The sequence below is a fragment of the Oratosquilla oratoria genome, chromosome 29, assembly GCF_046742065.1.
Source record: "Oratosquilla oratoria isolate Oo_2021 chromosome 29, ASM4674206v1, whole genome shotgun sequence".
In the NCBI taxonomy this organism is placed as follows: domain Eukaryota; kingdom Metazoa; phylum Arthropoda; class Malacostraca; order Stomatopoda; family Squillidae; genus Oratosquilla; species Oratosquilla oratoria.
The window spans coordinates 19,448,207-19,470,709 of NC_134805.1; the positions used below are offsets into that span (position 1 = coordinate 19,448,207).

Genomic DNA, 22,503 nt, shown 5'->3' on the forward strand with positions numbered 1-22,503 from the left:
TACAAATCACCCCCCTGAGACTTTTTATTCCGAGTAACGTTGTGGCACGAATCAAGGAAAAAAAAAAAAAACTTCCTCGTGTGTCACAGCAAAAGCTGTGGAGTATGTTGCTGGTTTGAAGGAAGTTCAAAACGACTCCATTCCCCCAACCTTCATCAAAAAACTTAGCCTTGATATGACCACCAAAACGAAACATGATCTACTCACTGCAAGAAGGCCCGAGCAACAACACTTCGTCCCCCCCACCAAAAAAATAATAATAATAATAATAATAATAATAATAATAATAATAATAATAATAAAATAAAGAAAAGGGAGGGGGCAGCGCCCACCCCCCAGAACTCGTGTTTGCATATTCAGGCCCAAACACGTCGTCCGACTATTAGACCTGGCGCCAATATCCTCCGGGGGCTGAATTCATGTAAACTTGGAGGTATAAATCATATGTGTATATGCACAAACACACACACACACACACGACTCAGTGGCGCGGTTGGTAGAGTACTAGACGGCCAGTACGGTGGTGCCGGTGGTACCTGGTTCGAATCCTGCCCAGGGCTGAAATTATTTCAGTATCGCTGCGCTTCGAGTCGTTACTCCAACTCTCGTGGGCGGGGAGTTGTGTGTGTGTGTGTGTGCGTGTAAGGACAGCATTACCCATACATCGGACATACGAGCTCTGAGCTCTCTTCCGGGAGGGAAATAGCTGTCGATCACGAGTCCAACACGTGATCCAAAGACCAAGGTGAAAGACACACACACACACACGCACACTATCCGGGTCCTACAGTACAGTGACAAGTACATTCTCCACAAACCATAACTGATGAATACTACTCCAGCACCCTCCTAGGCGTATTGTATTGTCCAATTCGAACAATTTAAACCCGTTCCTCTCTCTCTCCCACGTCCTCCTCTCGAGTACCGAATTCCCTTGGGTGTTTGCCAACCAATTACTTATTCATTACGGCAACAAAACTGCTCCCGAGTCCTGCCTCTGAACAGCGGCCCCAAGAACTCTTCAACCCCTCCCCCCTTCCTATCCTTCCTCTTGGGGGGGGGGGGCGTCCTCTTACGCATGTCTTTTGTTTCTCAGACAACATCATTTTAGCTCGCATCAACTTCCATGCTTCTGTAACAACTTCAAGTGAGACTCCAACATCTCGAAAGCAAAATCTGAATACCTTACAGAAGAACAAATTTCCTCTTGCTTCTCTCTTTCTCATATATATATATATATATATATATATATATATATATATATATATATATATATATTATATATATATATATATATATTTATATATATATATATATATATATATATATATATATATATATATATATATTATATATATATATATATATATATATATATATATATATATTTATATATATATATATATATATATTATATATATATATATATATATATTATATATATATATTATATATATCATATATATATATATATTATATATATTATATATATATTTATATATATATATATATATATATATATATATATATATATATATACATATGGCAACATATGGTTCTCAGTACAATCTCACCATGTGCTCGAAGATGATAATTTATTCATTTATTAATTTTCCATTATGGTCGGGGATGAATTCAAAAGCGTCGTTCCAGAAGCGCGGTCCATGGCAACGGTCAAAATCCAAAGTTCTTGGACCCAGTACTGTATAATTCTTTCTTCTCGAAAATACAGAAATTCGCCCTATACCCATTGCCCGATCCAACACACGTTCGACTAACAATCTACTTGCACACACACACACACACACACACACGCACACACACTATATGAGGCTTTCATATATGATTGTCTTGGAACTTTTGTTATTACCTGTTACAGGAATAACAGTTAAATTCATCTTCCCCTCCTCCTCCTCTAAGTCTTTGTAGCCTGTATAGGTTACAACTACTTCCAACCAAATATATACTAGGGCAGGTCCGTTAACTTTGGATAAAGAACAAACGACATGACGTCATCAAGAAGAATGAATATACGAATCGCATTCGTCGACTGTCGCAGCTCCCCATGACGTCATATCGTTAGCTTTTCTTCCGAAATGAACTGGACCTGTGAGTAATGGCTACAGGACGTCTTCTATGGCCAACAATTAGCTTCATTCTCTTAACATCTTCAAAAAGTTCACGTACTTAATTGACTTGCCAAGACTGATGCTAAACGATTTTATTCGGTTGAGTGAATCGTCGATAGAACGACTCCGATCCATCCCTAGTCCGATCTTCATGAATAAATTACTCAGACTTTTGGGAAAAAAAATCAAATAAATGAATAAGTAAAAAAAAAAGTAGGGCAAGAGGAGTTAAACATACCACAGACATATCGGTGCTTTCTGTCGTGTGATTTGTCTGGACTTTTTGTTTTGCCTGCCGGCTGGCTGTTCCCGAGTCTCACTGACAGCGTTCCTACCGATACGAGTACTATATTACATCAATGCATCTTTGGAACAAGTCTCCAAACAGCAATTTAGGATTCTATTAGAAGGATGCGGAGTAAAGGAGGAGGAGGAGGAGGAGGAGAAGAGAGGAGGAGGGAGAAAGAGGAGAGGAAAAGTGGGCTAGACAAGGGAGGTATAGAACGAAGAAGACGGGATTGAAAGAAGAAGAGATGGGAGTGTAGATGGTTATCTACTCCTATTTCAATTCTCTCAAGTATTCCTTCAATTTTTTATCTACATTCAAGGTCTTTCCTTCTTTCCCTTAATGCAGAACTGTTTCTCTATAGTGTCCGTGGTGCGGTTGTAATCGTAATTTACACGCAGCAGATTTCTCTACTTGTTCTGGTAAACCTAATAGTCTGGGCTAAGGTGGCGACTTCGGTCGAAGTTGAGCGCCTCTAGGGGTAAGCTATTCATACCAGTTACTCCCTCGCCCCCCCCCCTTCCCCACCCACCCCACCTCCGCATTCCTCTTAGCGTGTACCGATTGGTATTACTCATGACTGTCTCTGGTCCCCTTAACCACTACGTATGTTGTCTAACTTACTGTAGAGTAGAAAATCAGTCTACTGAGGACCACAATGGAAATAAGCTTACATTATTTTTTTGTGTTATCCTCGTCATTTGTAATTGTTTTTTCGAACTGTGCGTTCTTTTCTTTATCTGGGCTTCATGTATATTGATTCATTGCCAAATAAAATTACTTACTCTTGCCCCAGTTTTGTTTTTCCACCTTCCTTCTCCTTTTCCATTAAACTCGTTTCGACTCTTCAGCTCCTTGGCCGACGAGCCGTCTCTACCGAAGCGCACGACGTCATGCGTTATCGATAATAGAAATCAAACCAATTTCGACAGCTGCGGACCGTATAGATCATGCAATGCATGACCGTGGACACCATTTTCTCTCTCCGTCTCACTCAGTCTCTCATATTCTCTCTCTTCCTCTCTCTCTCAGCGCACACACGCACGCACACACACACACGCACACACACAATTGGTCACTGGTTAGCCAACCCAAACCGGGCTCCATCTGAATTTAGCATGAGCCTGGAATGCGAGAGAGAGAGAGAGAGAGAGAGAGAGAGAGAGAGAGAGAGAGGGGGGGGACATGCCGAGAGAGAGAGAGAGAGAAAGGGAGGGGGGAGGGAGGGGGAGACATGCCAAGAGAGAGAGAGAGAGAGAGATGCCAGTCCCTGACGGCCCCTGAATGTACAACCACCCAGTTGACTGTAAAACAATCCAATAAAACTATCTACGTCATCGTCGTTGGGAGGAACTGTGGGAGCGAGGGGGGGGGGGAGATGGGGCTCTCCGGTTGGTTACAGTTTCGACAAGGTGACGCACTCCCTATATTTTGTTCTGGCTAACGTCACATGATTCTATTTGTTATGGGTGACGTCACAGCAAGGTCAAGTCCATCTAGAGGAGATGGCGTTCTTTACAGGTTCTTTCTGGCTAATTCCAGGCGATTTCATTCCTTAGAAGTCATCAGAAAGGTATAGTCTGTTGCAAAAATCCTGCGCTACGCTGTGGTTGAAGTTAACGCTGAAATCAAGTGTCACTGCTGATTTTTTAATGCAGCATTTACTTGACAACAAGTTTCCTTTGCATCAAAGAACAAAGTACCAAAGACCGAGAACTAGATGGGGCCAGTGGAAACCAACAACGTGGGTAACCTGCCTGTCCTACCACAGAGAGGGCGCCACGGAAATGAACCGAGACACAACGTCACCCACCCGGTACTGATAGGGTTCGTTAGCGGGACTTAGGCAGCCGAACTGTGAAGGCACAGAGTCCAAGACTCCTCCTCCTTAGGAGTCACCCTAACTGTTTATCTAACAGCTGCTGATATCATCTTTCGACAACGCCACCCACTTCAGCCACCCAAAGTCCCTGCACCACCCATCAACTCCGTTGTCGGAAACCTCGGGGGAGAGGGTGTGGGTGGGGGGCGTAGACAAATGACGAACGCCATCCGCGACGCGGGTCACGCAATTACGTAGGAAGCGTAAATGATGAGATGGAGGGTGGGGAGGAGGAGGGATGGATGGGGGAAACCCGCTAATCCTGTCGAAAGTGGGAGGGGGGGCTTTCTCTCTCTCTCTCTCTCTCTCTCTCTCTCTCTCTCTCTCTCTCTCTCTCTCTCTCTCTCTCTCTCTCTCTCTCTCTCTCTCTCTCTGTGTGTGTGTGTGTGTGTGTGTGTGTGTGTGTGTGTGTGTGTGTGTGTGTGTATTCACCTTCGTCTTTTTGGATCACGTGTTGGACTCGTTATCGACATTATTTCCCTCCCGGAAGAGAGCTCAGAGCTCGTATGACCGATCTATGGGTAATGCTATGACCTTACACACACACACACACACACACACACACACACACACACACACACACACACACACACAACTCCCCGCCCACGAGAGTCAGAGTAACGACCCGAAGCGCAGCGATACCGAAATAATTTCGGCCCTGGGGAGGATTCGAACCAGGTACTGCGAGCACCACCGTACTTGACATTCCAGTGCTCTATCAACCGCGCGCGCGCGCGTGTAAGTGAAAGCGTGCACATGAGCGTATTCTTAGCATCATCATCACACATCCTTTGGGATTGCTCTTCAATGCGAGCTAAGGAAATTGCCGTTTTGTATGTTAAGTCTCCTGCAATAAAGTTTGTTGTGTAATTTGTCCTGATCCTTTTTCTTCCACATCTTTCACTATACAGCCCATCTACTCCTTCCACGATCTTCTCCCCCATCCTCTCCTCCAACCCTTCACTTCCATTCAAATTACCAGTCTTCCAGTATTACTTTTCTCGTCACATGCCCATACCACCTCAACCTCGCTTCCTGCACTTTCTTCAACGCTTTAAGCTACTTCCACTGTACCTCTATTGTACCAGTTTATTATTTCAGCTCCCGAACTTCTTCGGGTGTGCTTTATTAGTTCTGAACAGGAGGAAATATCGGCCACGACACTTCCTTATATTGTCTTGAAACTGTGCCCACGTATTGGCGTAAAGAATCACGTTTCGTGGGGCACAAATGTCTATCGGCAGGAAACATCCCGAGCGATTTTATGCAGTTCAGGACGTCGGACCCAATTGGGATGGGAGCGCCGTTAAAAGGGTTCTGATATGTACGAGTGGGTGGGTGCTTTCACTCGACCATCCCCTTATAAGGGTAATGGGCTTTTGGTACTTATGTACGTGTGTGTGAATGTGTGTGTGTGTGTGTGTGTGTGTGTGTGTGTGTGTGTGTGTGTGTGTGTGTGTTTGTGTGTGTACGAGTGTGTGTGTATGTGTTTGTACGAGTGTGTGTGTGTGTATGCGTGTGATTGTGTGTGATTGTGTGTGTGTGTATGTGTGTGTGTGCGCGCGCGCGTGCGTGTGTGTAGGAACAGACCACGGTCCAGTGTGAGGTCTCAACTGATCGACACCCAATTCACAAGCTACCAAACAAAAATAAACGAGCAAGTGGACTCACAGTATTGAAGGAGCTCGAGGTATGCAGCACACACTCACTATCCCACCCATCCACCTCCTCCTCCTGCCACCGAATCTGCGGTGTCAGATGAGGGTGTCATGTGAACTTGGACGCCTCCCCCCCTGCCCCCGCCCCCCCCGCCTGGGTAAACGTAATTTCCCACACCATCTACCCCCTCCCACCACCCCCTCCCACCTCCATCTCCCCCCGATCTGCCACCACACTTTTTCGAAGAAGTGTTTACATTTCCCATGAACTTTGATGTTCTCTCTATAATTTCATTTTTTTGCACCGTCGTTTTCTCCGACTCATGGAACCATTATAGAGCTGAAAAAAGTGTCCGTTTCATCTGGTAGTCCTGAACATTCCCTGAAATATACAGTGCCCGGTTCCTAGTTCTCTTTTATCACATTAGTCTTAACTTTTAGATTAATTCGTTACGTTTCATTTCGAGTTAGGAGTCGGCTGGGGGAAACAACGTTGAACAAGGGTCCACAACTCAAAGATATGATTATACCTAATTACAGTCAGAGCGGAATATTCACACAGACTGTATTTGGCGGGCGAGCGAGCAGACAGAAGGTAGGTAGACAGACAGACAGTAAACATGGTTCGCAACACACAGAGTGGTAGCGTCCGAAGCCGCCATTACGGCGTTACGGGTTCGAATCCCACTCAGGGCTAAAATAATTTCAGTATCGCTGCGCTGAGAACCGTTACTCCAACTCTCGTGGGCAGAGAGTTGGGTGGGTGTGTACGTGTAAGGTCACCAGATTACCCATAGATCGGTCATATACGAGCTCTGAGCTCTCTTCCGGGAGGGTAAAAAATGTCGATCACGAGTCCAACACGTGGTCCAAGACAATGGTGAATCAATCACTCACCTCTTACGCCTAATGTAAGAAGCTTTGCCATTTCTCAGCCCATGGGCGTTATCCACTGCTCTAATCTCTTCCCTTAAAATCATAGGTGATTATATTTTACGAACCTTAACGCCTCTCCAATTACCATAACTTCTTCCCTACATCTCGTACCACTTTTGCACTTGAAAATACTTATCATTCTATTCCGGTTGCCGGTCAGCTAAGCTATTCAGTGCTGTGGGGGTTCCCTTCTTCATTGTCTATATCAAAATCTACTAACTCCCTTCCCCTCTCCCCTCTTTTCCCCTTCTTTGTCATGTTCCCCTTTCTTTTCACGCTTTCTGTTCTCCTCCGGCTGCTCATTCTTCTCCCCTCTTCTTTGTCTCTCCCCCCCCCATTTCCCTCGTTGCCCTCAATCCCTCCCAACCTTTGTATGCACAGGTCGCTTCGTAATATGGGTCACGCTATATCTGACCACGTTTGACCCCTTGGATACAGATAGTGCGACACATATTTTATCCAGGCTAACAGTGCGAGATTTTATTCACCAAAGGGGAGGGGGGGGTCATCGAGATGTTGAGTTTGTGTGTGTGTGTATGTGTGTATGTGTTCGATGTGGTGACGTCATTTCCGGCCAACACCAGACGACTTCATTCAAGTTTGGAAATATCACTACCAAACAGGCTAAAAAAATACACAAATAATCTAGCAAAAAGGGGGTGCTTACACCAGAAGACGCTTAACTGCGGTCCACGAAGAATCATGCGAGATCGAAACCAGTGCGCTATGGCGACAAAATCTATTACATTAAACTATAGACAACTCTCTCTATTGTCAAAAAATACAAATAAACAAATAAAAATATATAATAATAAAATGAAAGCAAGGCGATCCCTGAACTCCAGGATGTCAAAGATTTCGAAACCAAAGTTCCAACTTCCATTTCGGTTCGACAGAGCCACTTACGACTCTTAGCTCCTTCCCTCCTTCCCCGCCCTCCTTCCCTCGACGTCCTCCGCCCCCCAGGACCCTTCCCCGTGCTTTGCCCTGACGATGGGTAACGCGCCGGGGGTTGGCATAATAATGGAGGAAATAAAAGCAATGAAAATATCGGGGAAAAGTCCGACAAGATCAGTATCTTCCCCGATTTTCATAATCACCCTCTCCCCTTTCAATTTTCATGAACGCATCCTCCCCACATCCATCGCCTTGGAAGTTGGTTTGGGGAGGGGGGCACTCCCCCCCCCACTCGCCGCCAAGTTGCCCCCAAATAGTTGTGCTTCGTCTGTCATAATCAAGGCTCGCGCGATCAAAGAAAAGTTTCTAATCTCGCCGACTGGCGGCGGTAACAAGCGCATTAATTCAATCACGGCCCGGCCGCGCGCGCGCGCGCTTACCGCCAGGCCAATACGAGGAGGACGAGGGAGGAGGAGGAGGAGGAGAGGACGAGTACGACTACGAAGGCGAGGACAAGGAAAGAGGAGGAGGACGAAGGAGGAGGAAGAGGAGGGGACGAGTACGACTATGAGGGTGAGGACAAGGAAAGAGGTGGAGGACGAAGGAAGGAGGAGAAGAAAGAAGACGAAGGAGGGTGGTGGAGGGAGAAGAGCAGGAGGAGGAGGCGAGGGAGAAAAAAAGAAAAAGAGGAGGAGAGAAGGACCACGAAAAAGAGGTGGGTCTAAGAATAAAGACCTCCGTCAGAGAGGAATACTCTCTTTCATTCTGGACCGTCATCTGGCGATTTTAATCAACTGAAGAGGTCGAAAACTGAGCGTAGGAATTCTTGCAACACGTGCCGCCAGAAACACACTCGCCATGCAGGTACTCGTCCCCTATATCACACCATCAAACTCCAATTCACCATCACGCCATTCGCCACTATTCTACTCCCACCCTCCACCAATTCCAACTCTCCAACTACCACTCCTCCTTCACCCGCAACAAACGAAGGATGGGAATACCCGCAGAATGCGGATTGCCCGCTTCCACTCGACCCACCCACCTACCCCTTCAATACTGTGACGTCTTTACACACACAAGAACATAAGAATGTAGGAGACTGCAAGAGACCATAAGGCCTACACTGGGCAGCTCCGTATCCATCACCACCTGTCATCCCCATCCATAAAGATGTCTAATCGTTTCTTAAAACAACCGATAGTTTCGTCGCTAAAGACAGGCTGTTTCATGCAGGAGCAAAGAGGCGCAGCCCCCCCCCCCTCCGCCATGAAGCAGGTCTCAGATTCCCCCCCCCCCCCGCCCCCGGACCCCCGGCTCAGCTGGATAAAGCTGTCCGTCTTCCCCGGCCAGGAACAAGATCCGCGAGACTGACAGATGGACTGACGGGCATGGGGATGGTGACAGACCGGTATCGACGCGAAGAAAAACGACACCTTCAGGTGGCGGAGGTTCTATTCACCACAGAAGCTTACATGGACGGTGCAACCTCCACCACAATCACCACCACCTTTGTTCCTTTCCACGGAAGTTGGTAGCAGTGCCGTCCAAAACAATTATTTATTTATCATTATTTTTTTTTTTTTCTCGCATCCGACCTAGTTATGGACCAAAATGTCTCCTGTCGGCATGCTCCGCCTTTGTAATCCTTTGTAACCTGGTGAATTTATACATACACCCCATTTGTTAACACGGCATCACGTGTGTTGACGTTAGTCCTCCTACTCCCCCCCCCACCCCCGGCCCAATGACCACGTCATCTCCGCATCCATCAGTAACCGCCCACGTATCCAATTCATCCAATTACATCCATTCCCGGAATCTCCTGGTAGCGTGCGGCCACACGGATAACCGAATTGGGTTAACAATGGTTCCTAAGAGGTCCTTTTCTTCTTCTTCTTCACTCGGGTCGTTACCCAACTCAATGCGGCAAACCGGACCTGTTGGACCCATTGCTGAAACGGTGCCAGTAACCATTCATTGCTATTTTCGGCACCCACTCCATTACTTCGCCCCCAACTTCCCAAATTGGCATATCATCCGGGTGGGGAAAGGGGATACATTCACCCACACGTTGGGGAATAACTTAGGGAGTCTCTAGTTTGCTGTGCACATTTTCCTTCTTTCCTTCTTTCATTTTCATAAAGATGTTACTGAAGGATAGAGGGATCATATTATTCACTGCATCATTATATAAGTTGTTTTCCATATTTGGTCTGTGCTTGTCACTATTACTTAATGTAAAACCAGTCATTTCAAGTCATCCCTCATCATCACTGTCCTCCATGGGCCGACTCTGCCCCGGCTCAGGATACGTCCGCTGGTTGAGCACTACAATCCTCTTCCCTATTGTGACGCACTCAACAGACGCAAAAGGATCCTAGGTAGACGTCACAATCTGCATGCGACTGAACAGCCTTCACCATACATATTTCCCGGGTAAATCTTGCTGAACGCAACTTTCACACGAACGGGCACGGGTCTACGATTCCAGTACAAAAACGTTGCAAGTCTCCCAGAGAAGACAAAAACCTCTTGGCGCCTACCACCAGACCGAAGTCCTTGAGAGGAGCTAAATACTTCCTTGGGTTGATCCCGCGTCGGGTCTGCCTCAGTCACAATTAGAGTTAATTGCACTTTCTGCCAGCGCGACCACGTTCGACTCTCCCTTTCATCTTGCCACATTTGGCACCAACGACACTTTCACCCCATCCACTCTCGCCCCTCCCCGCCCAGGGGCCTCGTCCTTCACTCGACATCTCTCGCACAAACCCGAGATCGATCCCAAACATCGAGTAATGTATGCATGACATAAGAACCTACAATGACTACCCGTTCCCTCTCTTACTCACTACCCTTACTTGAACCACTAATAAGATGTAGTAACTGGTGGGGGTGGGGGTGGGAAGAAGGGAGAAGAAGAGGAGGAGGAGGGGGAGGAGACAGAGGAGAAGGAAGATTATGTTAGTTTACTTTTGGTTTTGCAACTGCCACCAGATGCCGGCATTACCCGGCTGCGGATAGCGTCTCTCGACCTCACTCATGAAGAACCGCGGGTGTGGCTGACCTTAATCTCTTTATCCTGGTTAATGACCCACATGGTTCCATTCTGTCAAACGCGGGTGGTGGTGGTGGGAGGGGGGGGATGGGTCTCGATTGAGTCCACCCGTCAATTTAATAAAAACCCCTTAGCGTCAACCCACAGAAAATATCCAACGTGCGTGCGCGTACGCGCGTGCGGATGGAAGCTCACTCGTCTATCTCGGAGATTAGAGAAGTTAGTCCATCAGTCAGGTAACAAGGCAGATAACCAACAAAGCAATCCTCCACTCCCAAGTCCGGGTTCTCAGCTCTGCAGTCAATCTGGGACGTCAACCCCTATCTGCACGGCGACGGTCCTCGACGATTTTATTCAGCCGGGGGAACACCACCACGAACAAGACGACACAGCGGAGTACTTTTTTTTCCTTTATTCTGGCTCCCAAGAGGAGGGTAACGCAACCCTACAGGTTTTGTTGAGGCACCAGAAGGGGTGGATCCCGTTCATGGGGCCACTTTCAGACTCGAATATTTTTCATGTTACCCACAACTAAACAAATGAATCATGCCACCACGGCAAGAGGACGTCTGCTGTGTGTATGTGTGTGTGTGTGTGTGTGTGTGTGTGTGTGTGTGTGTGTGTGTGTGTGTGTGTGTGTGTGTTCACCTTGATTTTTGGATCACGTGCTGGGCTCGTGATTGACAGCTATTTCCATCCCGGAAGAGAGCTCAGAGCTTGTATGACCGATCTATGGGTAATGCTGTGACCTTACACGCACACACACACACAACTCCCCGCCCACGAGAGTTGGAATGACGACTCGAAGCGCAGCGATACTGAAATTACTTCAGCCCTGGGTAGGATTCGAACCCGGATCGGCGTAGTGACAGTCAGGAACTCTACCAACCGCGCCACCGAGTCGTGTGTGTGTGTGTGTGTGTGTGTGTGTGTGTGTGTGTGTGTGTGTGTGTGTGTGTGTGTGTGTGTGCAAAGAGACCCCTAAAACACACCAAAATGCAAAGCTCTGCATCACTGCATGAGAAGATTAACTAGAAGAAAAGGAAACAAGAATAAAATAAAAATAGCACAGAAGCGTTCTCCAGGGTTCCTCAGCCCAATACCCACTTTGCCCCCCCTCCCGAGGACTCGCTTTGCTGTCTTCATTCTGGTGAACTCCGGGCGATTCCCTTCAGCCCAGGCAGGATCGCCTGCATTCTCAATGGGCAGATTCATGAACGAAACAGTCTAATGGCGAGGTATGAGGAAGGAGGAAGAGGAGGAGGAGGTGGAGGAGGAGGTGGTGGAGGAAGAGGAGGAGGTGGTGATGGAGGAAGAGGAGGAGATGGTGGAGGAAGAGGAGGTGATTTTGGAGGAGGTGGTGGTGGTGGGGGAAGAGGTGGTGGTTTTGGAGGAAGAGGAGGTAGTTTTGGAGAAAGAAGAGGTTGGTGGTGAAGAGGAGGTGGCGGGGGTGAAGGAGGAGGAGGAGGAGGAGGAGGAGGAGGAGGTGGTGGTCATGAAGGAAGAAGAAGAGGAGGAGGAGGAGGAGGAGGAGGAGGGGCGATGCCTGGCGGCTTGGCTGTGACGGATCAACCAGGTCCGCCCGCAGACATGGCGTCCAACTCTGGACGGTGATGTGGCGTGCAAACTGACGTCACACATCCTTCTCTCCTGACGTGGTCCTCCTCCTCCTCCTCCTCCTCCACACTCAGTAACCGGTCGAGTGCGCAGATCATCTTACGAGTTTATTCTGGCTACCGATTGTTTTATCTGATTAAGGGCATCACCACGCCCTTCCCGCCCACCCAGGCGCGCATCCTGTAGTGGCCATTTAGTAAACATTCGGTCCCCGGGGGCCGAACCCGATCTCCGGTATGATCGAGGTCTCTGACCACGTTCGGCGCTCGTTATTCTTGTACAAAGTGCGTCACGGTTCTGAGGAGACGTTTGTAAACATTAGGCTGTTCTGGCCCCCCGGCAACAGGTACGAGGGGGACAAGACGCGGAAATGTGGCTGAAACCAAGTAAATAAAGGTGGAGAGGGAGGGAGAGAGGGAGGAAGAAAATGCAATTTCGTTGTAGCCAAGTAAATAAAGGGGAAAGATAAACAACACAGGTGGTGCCCACGGTCTCGACCATAGCAAGATGTATCACGACCATGTGTCGAGTGTTGGGGAGCCTGATCCAGAAGATGCTTGGGTCCTGCGGAGTCGCATGTGCCTTTGGTCCTAGGACAGCTAGAGCAAGTGGCACTCACCAGTAGCCGCTGAAGAAACAACTTCGAAAGTTGTGAGGCAGGTTCTAAGTTAATTCTCTCTTAAGAAGTGGACTAGGTCAGGCGAATATGACAAAACAAAACTATGACGAGGATTTTCAAGGTTGCAATTCCGTGATGACTGTTGCACCTCCTTACCCCCGGCTACCTTCCTTACCGGATGGCACTTTATCCTCTATTCTAACTGCTGCCGCCAGGAGATTTTATTCACACGCATCGACTCCCCGGTCGGTGGCGGAGTGGGCGCGTCGCGCGTCCTCGCAATTTGGCAACACTGTAGCAGCTGTCCAACTTGGGCTGGGGCAACAGCTGTACAGCTGCCATAGCTCTGCCAGTACAGCTGGGGCAGCACCATAAATTCAGTAATGAAACTCTGGCGTCAGGTATCAGAGGCCATATGGCACTTTGGGAAACTAAAGAGGAGGAGGAGGGGGAGGAGGAGGAAGAGGAGGAGGAGGAAGAGGAGTAGGGAGAGGTGGTCAGGGAGACTTAAGAAAGGGAGGCGGAAAGAAGGGAGATAGCAACAAAGAGGATCAACATATTATCATCATTATTATTTATTCTCTTTATATGAAATTAGTTTTATGTTGTAAATGAATTATGTGTGACTCTGAGCCTTAGAGGCTTTACGATGTCCATCTAGTATGAAATCCTTAATATACATGCAATCCATACTTCCCTCACAGGTCCAACCCCAATAGTGCTACGGGTAAGGCGCACGCGCGCGCGCACGCACACACACACACACACACACACACACACACACACACAAGCTTTTCTAGTCGTCCTCACTCAGCCCATCAATAATTAAACACAACGAATTACATACGAAGAAAGTAAGTTCTCACTTTAGTTCACTGCGTGTGTGTGTGTGTGTGTGTGTGTGTGTGTGTGTGTGTGTGTGTGTGTGTGTGTGTGTGTGTGTGTGTGTAAGTGGACCTGTCCGTGTTTTGCGTGTCTTCAAGCTTTGTCCAACGATATATTGAAAGCATATTTGCAACATATACAACGTTCCGTATGTACATTATACATATAGGTAAACATACATATACATAAATAATATGGGACAATTTTAGATCAACGACAGAATCGTACGAACATAATTCTTACCTTGTATACAACAAAGGTAAACACACACACACACACACACACACACACACACACACACACAATCATTCTTACCTTGTATACAACAAAGGTAAACACACACACACACACACACACACACACACACACACACACACACACACACACACAATTATAATCACATTTTCTGTGAAATAACATAAAAATAGAGGGACAGGCCTCGACTTCAGCGAATCCGCCTGAAGCGAGCAGCCTTCATGGCCACAATAACCACATACAGAGGAATAAACTTACCACTGGGCTTGGAATCCCATCTTGTGAACCATATCTGTTGAACACTGTCGACGAGTGGCGAGCTTCGACGAGTTTCGACGGGATTCGTCGACCGCAGTTTCAGTGAACCTCGACCGAGAGGTAAGGGGGCGCGAGTACACTGAACTTCAGGCTTTCAGGTTTGTCTGAAGTCGATTTATTTCAGTAGGCACACAACAGTTCAGTTCGGTATTCAGGCGTTTGAAGCCGTATATAAGACACCACTACAGTCTTTCAAATTCAGGAGTTCTGAGTGCTTCAGACTAGTTTTCCTGAAAGATCTGTTGGAAATACGGGTTTTAAAGTCCCTCTGTGTCTGCTTACTCTCGATTTTGCTTTTGCCCAAGGGTAACAAGAACAACATCGTTCGTGCTTAATTTGGCTATTACACTCCCCCCCCTTTTTTTTTTTTTTAAATCAGCGGCCCAAGACAGTAGCTGGACTCCATTGGTTCGTAATATCACTTTCGTTTTCTCCTTTCGATTAATACGAATATACACTGCATATATATTCATAAATGAAATAAAATAGATACAACAACACGAAGAAAAGAAGAGGAAGAAGATGGAAGAGAAGCAGAAGAAAACAACAACGCTGTTCTTTGCATATATTCATTTATATTTACATTTGCATATATTCATATTTGCATATTTTTATATCTATATATTTATATTTGCATATTTTTTATTATTTTTCTTTTGGCTATTCATTACCATGACATCACTTCAGTAGTGAAGAAATCGATTAACATTTTCACTGCCTCAACTGACCTCTTGGCTTTTGTGTCGGTTTCAGTTCGAGGAAGGTCACGCCTTCCTCGAACTCGCAAGTCTTCGGCGACGGAACTCTCACGAAGTCCGTTGCCTTTCTTTCTCTCTCTCTCTCTCTCTCTCTCTCTCTCTCTCTCTCTCTCTCTCTCTCTCTCTCTCTCTCTCTCTCTCTCTCTCTCTCTCTCTCTCTTCCCTCGTTCTTCTTCGTTTCTTCTTCCTATTTATCTCAATTTCTGATTCTTACCCCTCCACCCTTTCTCAGCTGTTTCCTATACTATCTTTCTTTTCTTTCTCGAACAAGAACATATGGGAGAGACTGAGGGAGACCATTAGTTGCCTAATCTTCTCTTAAAATAACCAATTATTTCAGCACTCACTAATTAGTTACTAAGTCTATTCCATTCGTTAACCTCTCTGTTGGTAAACCAATTCGGAACTTTCCTGTTATTGCCCAACTACTATTTTTTTTCTGTTGTCTTTGATTTTGTTTATCTTAGGTTAGGTTAGGATAGGATATGTTAGGTTAGGTTAGGTTATTGCCCCACCTAACCTAACCTAACGTAACCTACCGTAACCTAACGTAACCTAAGATAAACAAAATCAAAGACAACAGAAAAAAAATAGTGGTGGGGCAATAACAGGAAAGTTCCACCAATTCTTGCCTATTTAATTTTGTTCATGCCCAGTAACTCCCCCCCAGTTTCATTAAACCTAAACTCCCCCCTTTTTCGCCTTCTCCCCCACTATCTCCCCCCTCCCCTCCCCCTCCCCCTCCATCCTGGCGACATTCTCCAAAACCAACTCCTCACAGGATGCACCGTGACGTCACCACTCTGACGACATAAAACGCTGTGGTCGGCAACTTCCCGAGTGTGTCTTTGTCCAGCCACTAAGGCACACCGATGACGTCATAACTCCATTCTGCTCCTGCTGGTCAAGGCTGAATTGCCATTATTTAAGGAACGCGGCACGAACGAACGAACGCACAAACACCTAGAACCTTTGCCGTCTGTGGCCACGTCCTCAGCTGAACAAAAATCGCCCGAAGTCAACCATAATAAACTACGTAAAGAGTGTCACCCTTGAACAGGCAAGGGGGCCAGTTTTCAAATCCTCCTATTAGCCAGAATAAAATGTGTAAAGTGCGAATGGGTTCGGATAGGAAGGACGCGCATCGCGACATTATATAGATTATATATATATATATATATATATATATATATATATATATATATATATATATATATATATATTTTTTTTTTTTTTTTTTTTTTTTTTTATGTCCACACTTAGACTATCTTGAGTAAAAGCAGCAACGACTGCAACAGCACTGTAGGAGAGAGGCCAAACGCAGAGTATGGGATCCAATGTATTTAACGTTTCGCCCAGAAGGTTATTTCTGAAGAAGCCCTATTGGGCGAAACGTTAAATACATTGGATCTCATACTCTGCGTTTGGCTTCTCTTAGACTATCTTATCCACTCCCATGGGAGTCATACAGCAGGATTCACGAATTCTTCCCTCATCTTTAACTGCGCATGCGCCCACAGGGGACTACAAATAAAGACTCGCGCACGAATCAACCGACAAAGGGAGTGTTTATCAATCGTCTTTCAACCCACAATCGTCATCAATCCTCCGGCCACAATTGCTTCACGCGACGGAGTGACGCAATCTTGCGGACACACGAAACCGACCCACCGTGTTGCATCAGAACGCAGCAAACATATATACCTTTTTCATTGTTGCTGCGCGGGTACGTTTCGTCTATAAAAGGAACTTGCTGTGTCACGCCAGCAAGTGCGATCGTCAGCAACAGGAACTCGGGTATTTTGCTCCGCTGAAAGAAGGTGGAGGGAGAGGGGAGAGGTGGGGGAAAGAGGAATTCTTACTAAGGTCTTTAAACGTTCACATAACTCTACAAACAGTTACTGTCCCCCTTGTGCAAAGCGATGGATTTTATGTGTATGTGTGCCTGTGTGTGTGTGCGTGTGTGTATGCGCCTGTGAGTGTGTGTGTGTGTGTGTGTGTGTGTGTGTGTGTGTGTGTGTGTGTGTGTGTGTGTGTGTGTGTGTGTGTGTGTGTGTGTATGCGCCTCTGTGTGTGTGCGTGTGTGTGTGTGTGTGTGTGTGTGTGTGTGTGTGTGTGTGTGTGTGCATGCCTGCGTGTGACAACAATGCCCATAAGAAGAGCTCCTGAGCTCTCATCCGGTAGGTTATTAGCTGCCGAGCACTAGTCCAAGACGTGATCCAAGACACGCATGGTTCATCACCCGCCAAAGTAGCAATTACACTCTGGGGCTTTTTGCTGGAACGAGCAGACTCTCCCTATGAACACAAGTTGGTGTTTCCCCTCGCCGATACTTAGAAAGTCAATTAGTAGTCATAACTCTTGAATCACCGTTTCAAAGAATCTCTCCTCCTTTTTCATTCTCCTCCCTCCCTCCCTCTCTCTCTCTTTCTCTCACCCTTTCTCTCTTATCTCTCTTTCTCTCCCACCTTTTCCCTCTCATCTATTTCTTCTCTCTCTCTCTCTTTCTCTCCCACCTTCCTCATCTCTCTCTCTATCTCTCTTTCTCTCCACCCACCTTCCTCATATCCCTCTCATCTTCTCTCCCTCTCTCTCTTTCTCTCCCACCTTCCTCACCTTCCTCATCTCCCTATCATCTTCTCTCTCTCTCTCTCTCTCTCTCACACACACACACACACACAAACACACACACACTCTTGGCATAGTTATCGTTGCGGGTTCTCACGCTGTAGACCCAGGATCGAGCCCCGCTTAAGGATTGAAAGCACCACACTGCCGCGAACCATTACTGGCCCCCTTGAGCAAGAGAACATGTGTTGGGTAAGGTCATAACATTACTCATAGATCAGGCCGTACGTGGGCCCTGAGCTCTCATTCGAAAATGTAAAATTTACCCATCATGAATCCAGTACGTGATTCGAATCCATGGTGGAACACACACACACACACACACACACACACACACAGAGAGAGGGGGGGAGGGGGAGACCCAAACTATAGATCATAATTCCGTAACGACATCGCCCACCAACATAACTCACCAGAGTCCAACCCATTCATCAACTTTCCTCCTCCTCCTCCTCTTCTTCCTCTTCCTCCTCCATGATAACATACCCTAGCCCGTAACTCCCTCAAAGATCTGGAGACGTGTAAGCGAAGCCGAAAATTGCTCGCCACACACCATAAATCCTCCCAGCGACTTTAACACCTTCAACAGGGCGATAAACTCGAATGAAATTTGTTCTTGTTGAAGCTGGGCAATTCTATATAGTTTTTATTTATTTTTTATCTCCCTTTTTCCGTGTACCAAGGTCGCAAATCTCCGTAATAATTGGCCAAGGGGCATATTCTCGCCAGACGACCCACTCGTCCATGTCTCCCATCTCACCATCAGGTAGTTGCCGGCAGCAGGTGGGACTCGAACTCTGGTCGACACCGTTAAGAAAAAAGTTCGAAGTCAACTTTGCTACGAAGCCAAAGTAGATACAATTTCATTCAGTGAACGTTTGTAAATCTTCGTGTTTTTTTGTTTTTCTCTTGTTAATTATCTTGTTAATTCCTCTACTAACAACCCAATAGTGCCGTGACCAGTTCCTGTAAAGGTCGCATTCGTCGCGTCTTGAGTCTCTGCATGTTACCAAAACAAAAGCCCTTCGCTGCTCTATTCCAGCATACATCTTCGCGAACTCCTACCAGTTAGGAGTATCGTATTGACAAAACCTTCACCTACCCACGTTGCGAGTGAAACAACAAAGCAACAGGAAGACACCCCCCCACACCCCACACCTGCACCCTCCTCCTTCGGTCTCAAAGGCACCACGAAAACAAAGCCTCGACACCCACGAAGACAAAGAAAGCGTCTTCGAACAAGAGGTTTCAGACTCTTCGGGCGGCGCGCCTTCAGGAGTGGAAGGATATCCGGATGGCCAGCGGATGACGACGCCAGTGGTGCCAGCCATCTTACCGTGCCCCTTGCGGATGTGCCCTTGAGGCAGTGCTCGAGCTTCTGGCGAATTCTTCGTGCAGGGTTTCCGAAATGCCTCTGTCCGATGCCCCGACGGCCAAAAGTTGAGACACACAACCTCTAACATATCCTTATCCCATTTTCTGCAACAGACAGCTTCATCGTTTTAAAACAATATCTTGCGACATTACTCGAGAACCTATTTTACCATTTCCAAAACCTGAACTCCACTTGTTTTGGCTAACACCTGGCAAGCTTGTTAATCTTGGACAAGCTCTTCAAGGCCCGTTTCACCCATCGGGTGCAAAAGGAACAGTGTCAACAATCCAACCTTCCCCTGGTAGGTACTACGGTTGTACACAAGCATTGGAGGCACAATTAAGTACAAAACATGGGAGGCACACTTAAGTACAAGCATGGAGGGCACACTTAAGTACAAAACATGGGAGGTACACTTAAGTACAAAACATAGGAGGCACATTTAAGTACAAGCATGGGAGGCACACTTAAGTACAAACATGGAAGGCACACTTAAGTACAAACATGGGAGACACACTTAAGTGCAAACATGGGAGGCACACTTAAGTACAAACATGGGAGGCACACTTAAGTACAAGACTAAGAGAGACCCTTGTAGAAGATCAAGAGATGGGCGATGAAAAAAAAAAACGAGGGAGATGAAGAGAGACAACAGCGAAAACCACAACGATGACGACAGGAGAAACTGATAAAGAGGAAGAGGAGGAAGAGAGAGAACAGGAGAGAAAGTGCATCGCGCGTGCACGCGACCTCGCATAAACAGCAGAGTTCACGAAGAGCACATGCAGCCCACCCCCGTCCCTCCCCCCCCGGTCCCCCGGGGGGTCCTTCCTTTATGCCGGGGGACAATGAAGCGAACAAAAGCAATGCAGAGGTGAAACGGGCTCATGGGCGCACAGTCCAAAATATTTTGTTCGGCCAATGAATACCCGCCCCCCCCGGGGGGGGATAGAGTCAGCCACTCCCCCTGCCCCCTTCCCCCCCTCCCCCCGGCTCGTCCTTCACCTACTGCGACGACCTTGGGGGCGGAGGGGGAGGGGGGGATAAAAGCCTTTCATTTTTTCCTGCCATACAGTCCCATTCGTTCATGTGAAAGGTGCGCTTTCGTTGCGCTGATGGCATCTCCTTATCTGGTCTCCCCGGCCCAGTTTTTGAAAGGATCGTCCCAGAGAGGCCTCTACTGCAGACAAGCACTGGGATGGTTTTTTTGGGGGAGAAACGATCAATGTCGAATCAATTACTCGCCCTCCCAACGACACGAATTCGACAATTTCAGGACACGAGTCGACCAATTCAACCACCGGACTACCACGCTTCGGAGGAGGAGGAGGAGGAGGAAGAAAAGATGAAGAAATAAAAGTGACACACGAGAAGGGAGAGGACGACTATTCCATCGTCTCTCTACACTAAGAAAGTACATCCTAAAGATGCAAGCATTATGTATATGCATTCATTACTATTCATTACTCGCGCGCGCGTGTGTGTGTGTGTGTATGTGTGTTTTAGAGAGAGAGAGAGAGAGAGAGAGAGAGAGAGAGAGAGAGAGAGAGAGAGAGAGAGAGAGAGAGAGAGAGAGAGAGAGAGAGAGGGAGAGAGGGGGGGGATGATAATCAGACTATCAGGTCATTAACATTTCCTATCAATTCCCCAACTTTTACTCCACAGCCCTTTCCCGTCCATCAACCGGACCCCCCAACCCCAACCCGCACCCCCTCAGGGAGGGATGGAAGTAAAGTTCGAATCCTCAATTCATTTCCCAAACCCACGTTTTCCGCAGTTCAATGTGATCGCACTTCGATTGCACCCCAATTACAATTTCACTCCATCAAGACCCTCCCTCCATCCCTCCCTCCCACCCTCCCTCCCTCCCTCCATCATTCGAGTCATCAGTACTTTATCCAATTTACCTCCAATCCATCCTAACTCGACTTCCCAATCGCTTCGTCCACAACTCCCCAATCAGGACAAGTTCCCCCCTCCCCCTCCCCCCAACCCCTAATCAAAGTCGCCCCAACAACGACTGGCGACCACAGGCACCAATCACCCAAATCACGCCAGCCTTCCCCCGATAACGACAACTCGACGCAATCACTGTCGTCCCTTTCCCTTACACTTCGGGAGTTCGTACTAGTTATTCTTGGAAACGAGGTGGTAACACTCCAAGTGACGAAGATACCCCAAGATTGAAAATTAATCGACACTATATATATATATATATATATATATATATATATATATATATATATATATATATATATATATATATATATATGTACAACACTGAATGGGTCCCATTGAACACATTTTCATTTATCAACCACAATTCACTTTAATTCTAAGCCATCAATATCGAGAAACTCGAGGCAAACATGCAGAAATTGATACGTGGTACAGCTAAGGACTCGAACCTCCGCTAGCACGTAACAAGCGACAGTAACTTAACCGATTGCTCTATCAAGAGTTGGTTCCGACTATCACGCTTCGTCCGATGCGGACCCGCGTTCGAACCCAAGAGTTCCCAGGGACCTCAAGCTTTTAGTTCATTATTACCGTTATCATCATCGTTATTACTATTATTATGGTTGTCGTTTTTCCCTTAAACATCCAAAGTTGACCATCCGACAGAGGCAATTCTTGGACCCCAGTGGACCCTTCCTGGGGAATCCCGTCTGTGGGCCTCTAGCGGGTCAGAGCGACGGTCCTAAGGGCCAGATGGAGGAAAAGTGGAGGCGTGGCTACCGGCCTACCGACATCCGCGGCCTCAAAGAGAACCGGCGCGGTCCCGAACTCGTCGCTCCGTGTGATACCGACGCCCGTAATCGTGGTCGTCCGGTCGGGTGTTCTAAGGTCTCCCGGCACCTTCGGGCCCCGAGGCACTCTAGGTCAACACAATGCACGGCACTCCAGCGGCACCCTGCCCCTCCAGGAGAAACTGGGACCAAACGACATCGCCGCCGCTGAGCGCCATGACATTTCCTGACACTTTCGAGAGGCCAATATCTAAACGGGAACTATGAATGGCACCCCTGTGGCACTGCTGTGGCACTGTTTGTCTCCACGAGACAACGGCACCACACGACCTTAATTCCGGTTACACATGACTTAAGGTCCTTGTTTGGGTCGAAACTGCCTTGACTTCAGGTGATTTTATTCAGGAAAGCGGCGGCCTCTGCTGGGCAGAGGTTGAGTACCACTTGTATCA

The 22,503-nt window shown here is 47.2% G+C and overlaps 1 protein-coding gene across 2 annotated transcripts in view; it reads right to left on the reverse strand.

Annotated features, from left to right (window-relative positions):
* Crk (Crk proto-oncogene, adaptor protein) overlaps positions 1-22,503 on the reverse strand; it is a 326,367-nt gene that overhangs the window by 25,107 nt on the left and 278,757 nt on the right. The window contains exon 2 of one of the 2 annotated variants that reach the window (XM_076211808.1): positions 14,481-14,779. The exons of the other annotated variant lie outside the window; for it this stretch is intronic. Within the exon in view, the coding sequence (XP_076067923.1) occupies positions 14,481-14,512 (32 nt within the window). The 5' untranslated portion in view covers positions 14,513-14,779. The remainder of the gene's footprint in view (positions 1-14,480; positions 14,780-22,503) is intronic. 2 annotated transcript variants of the gene reach the window in all.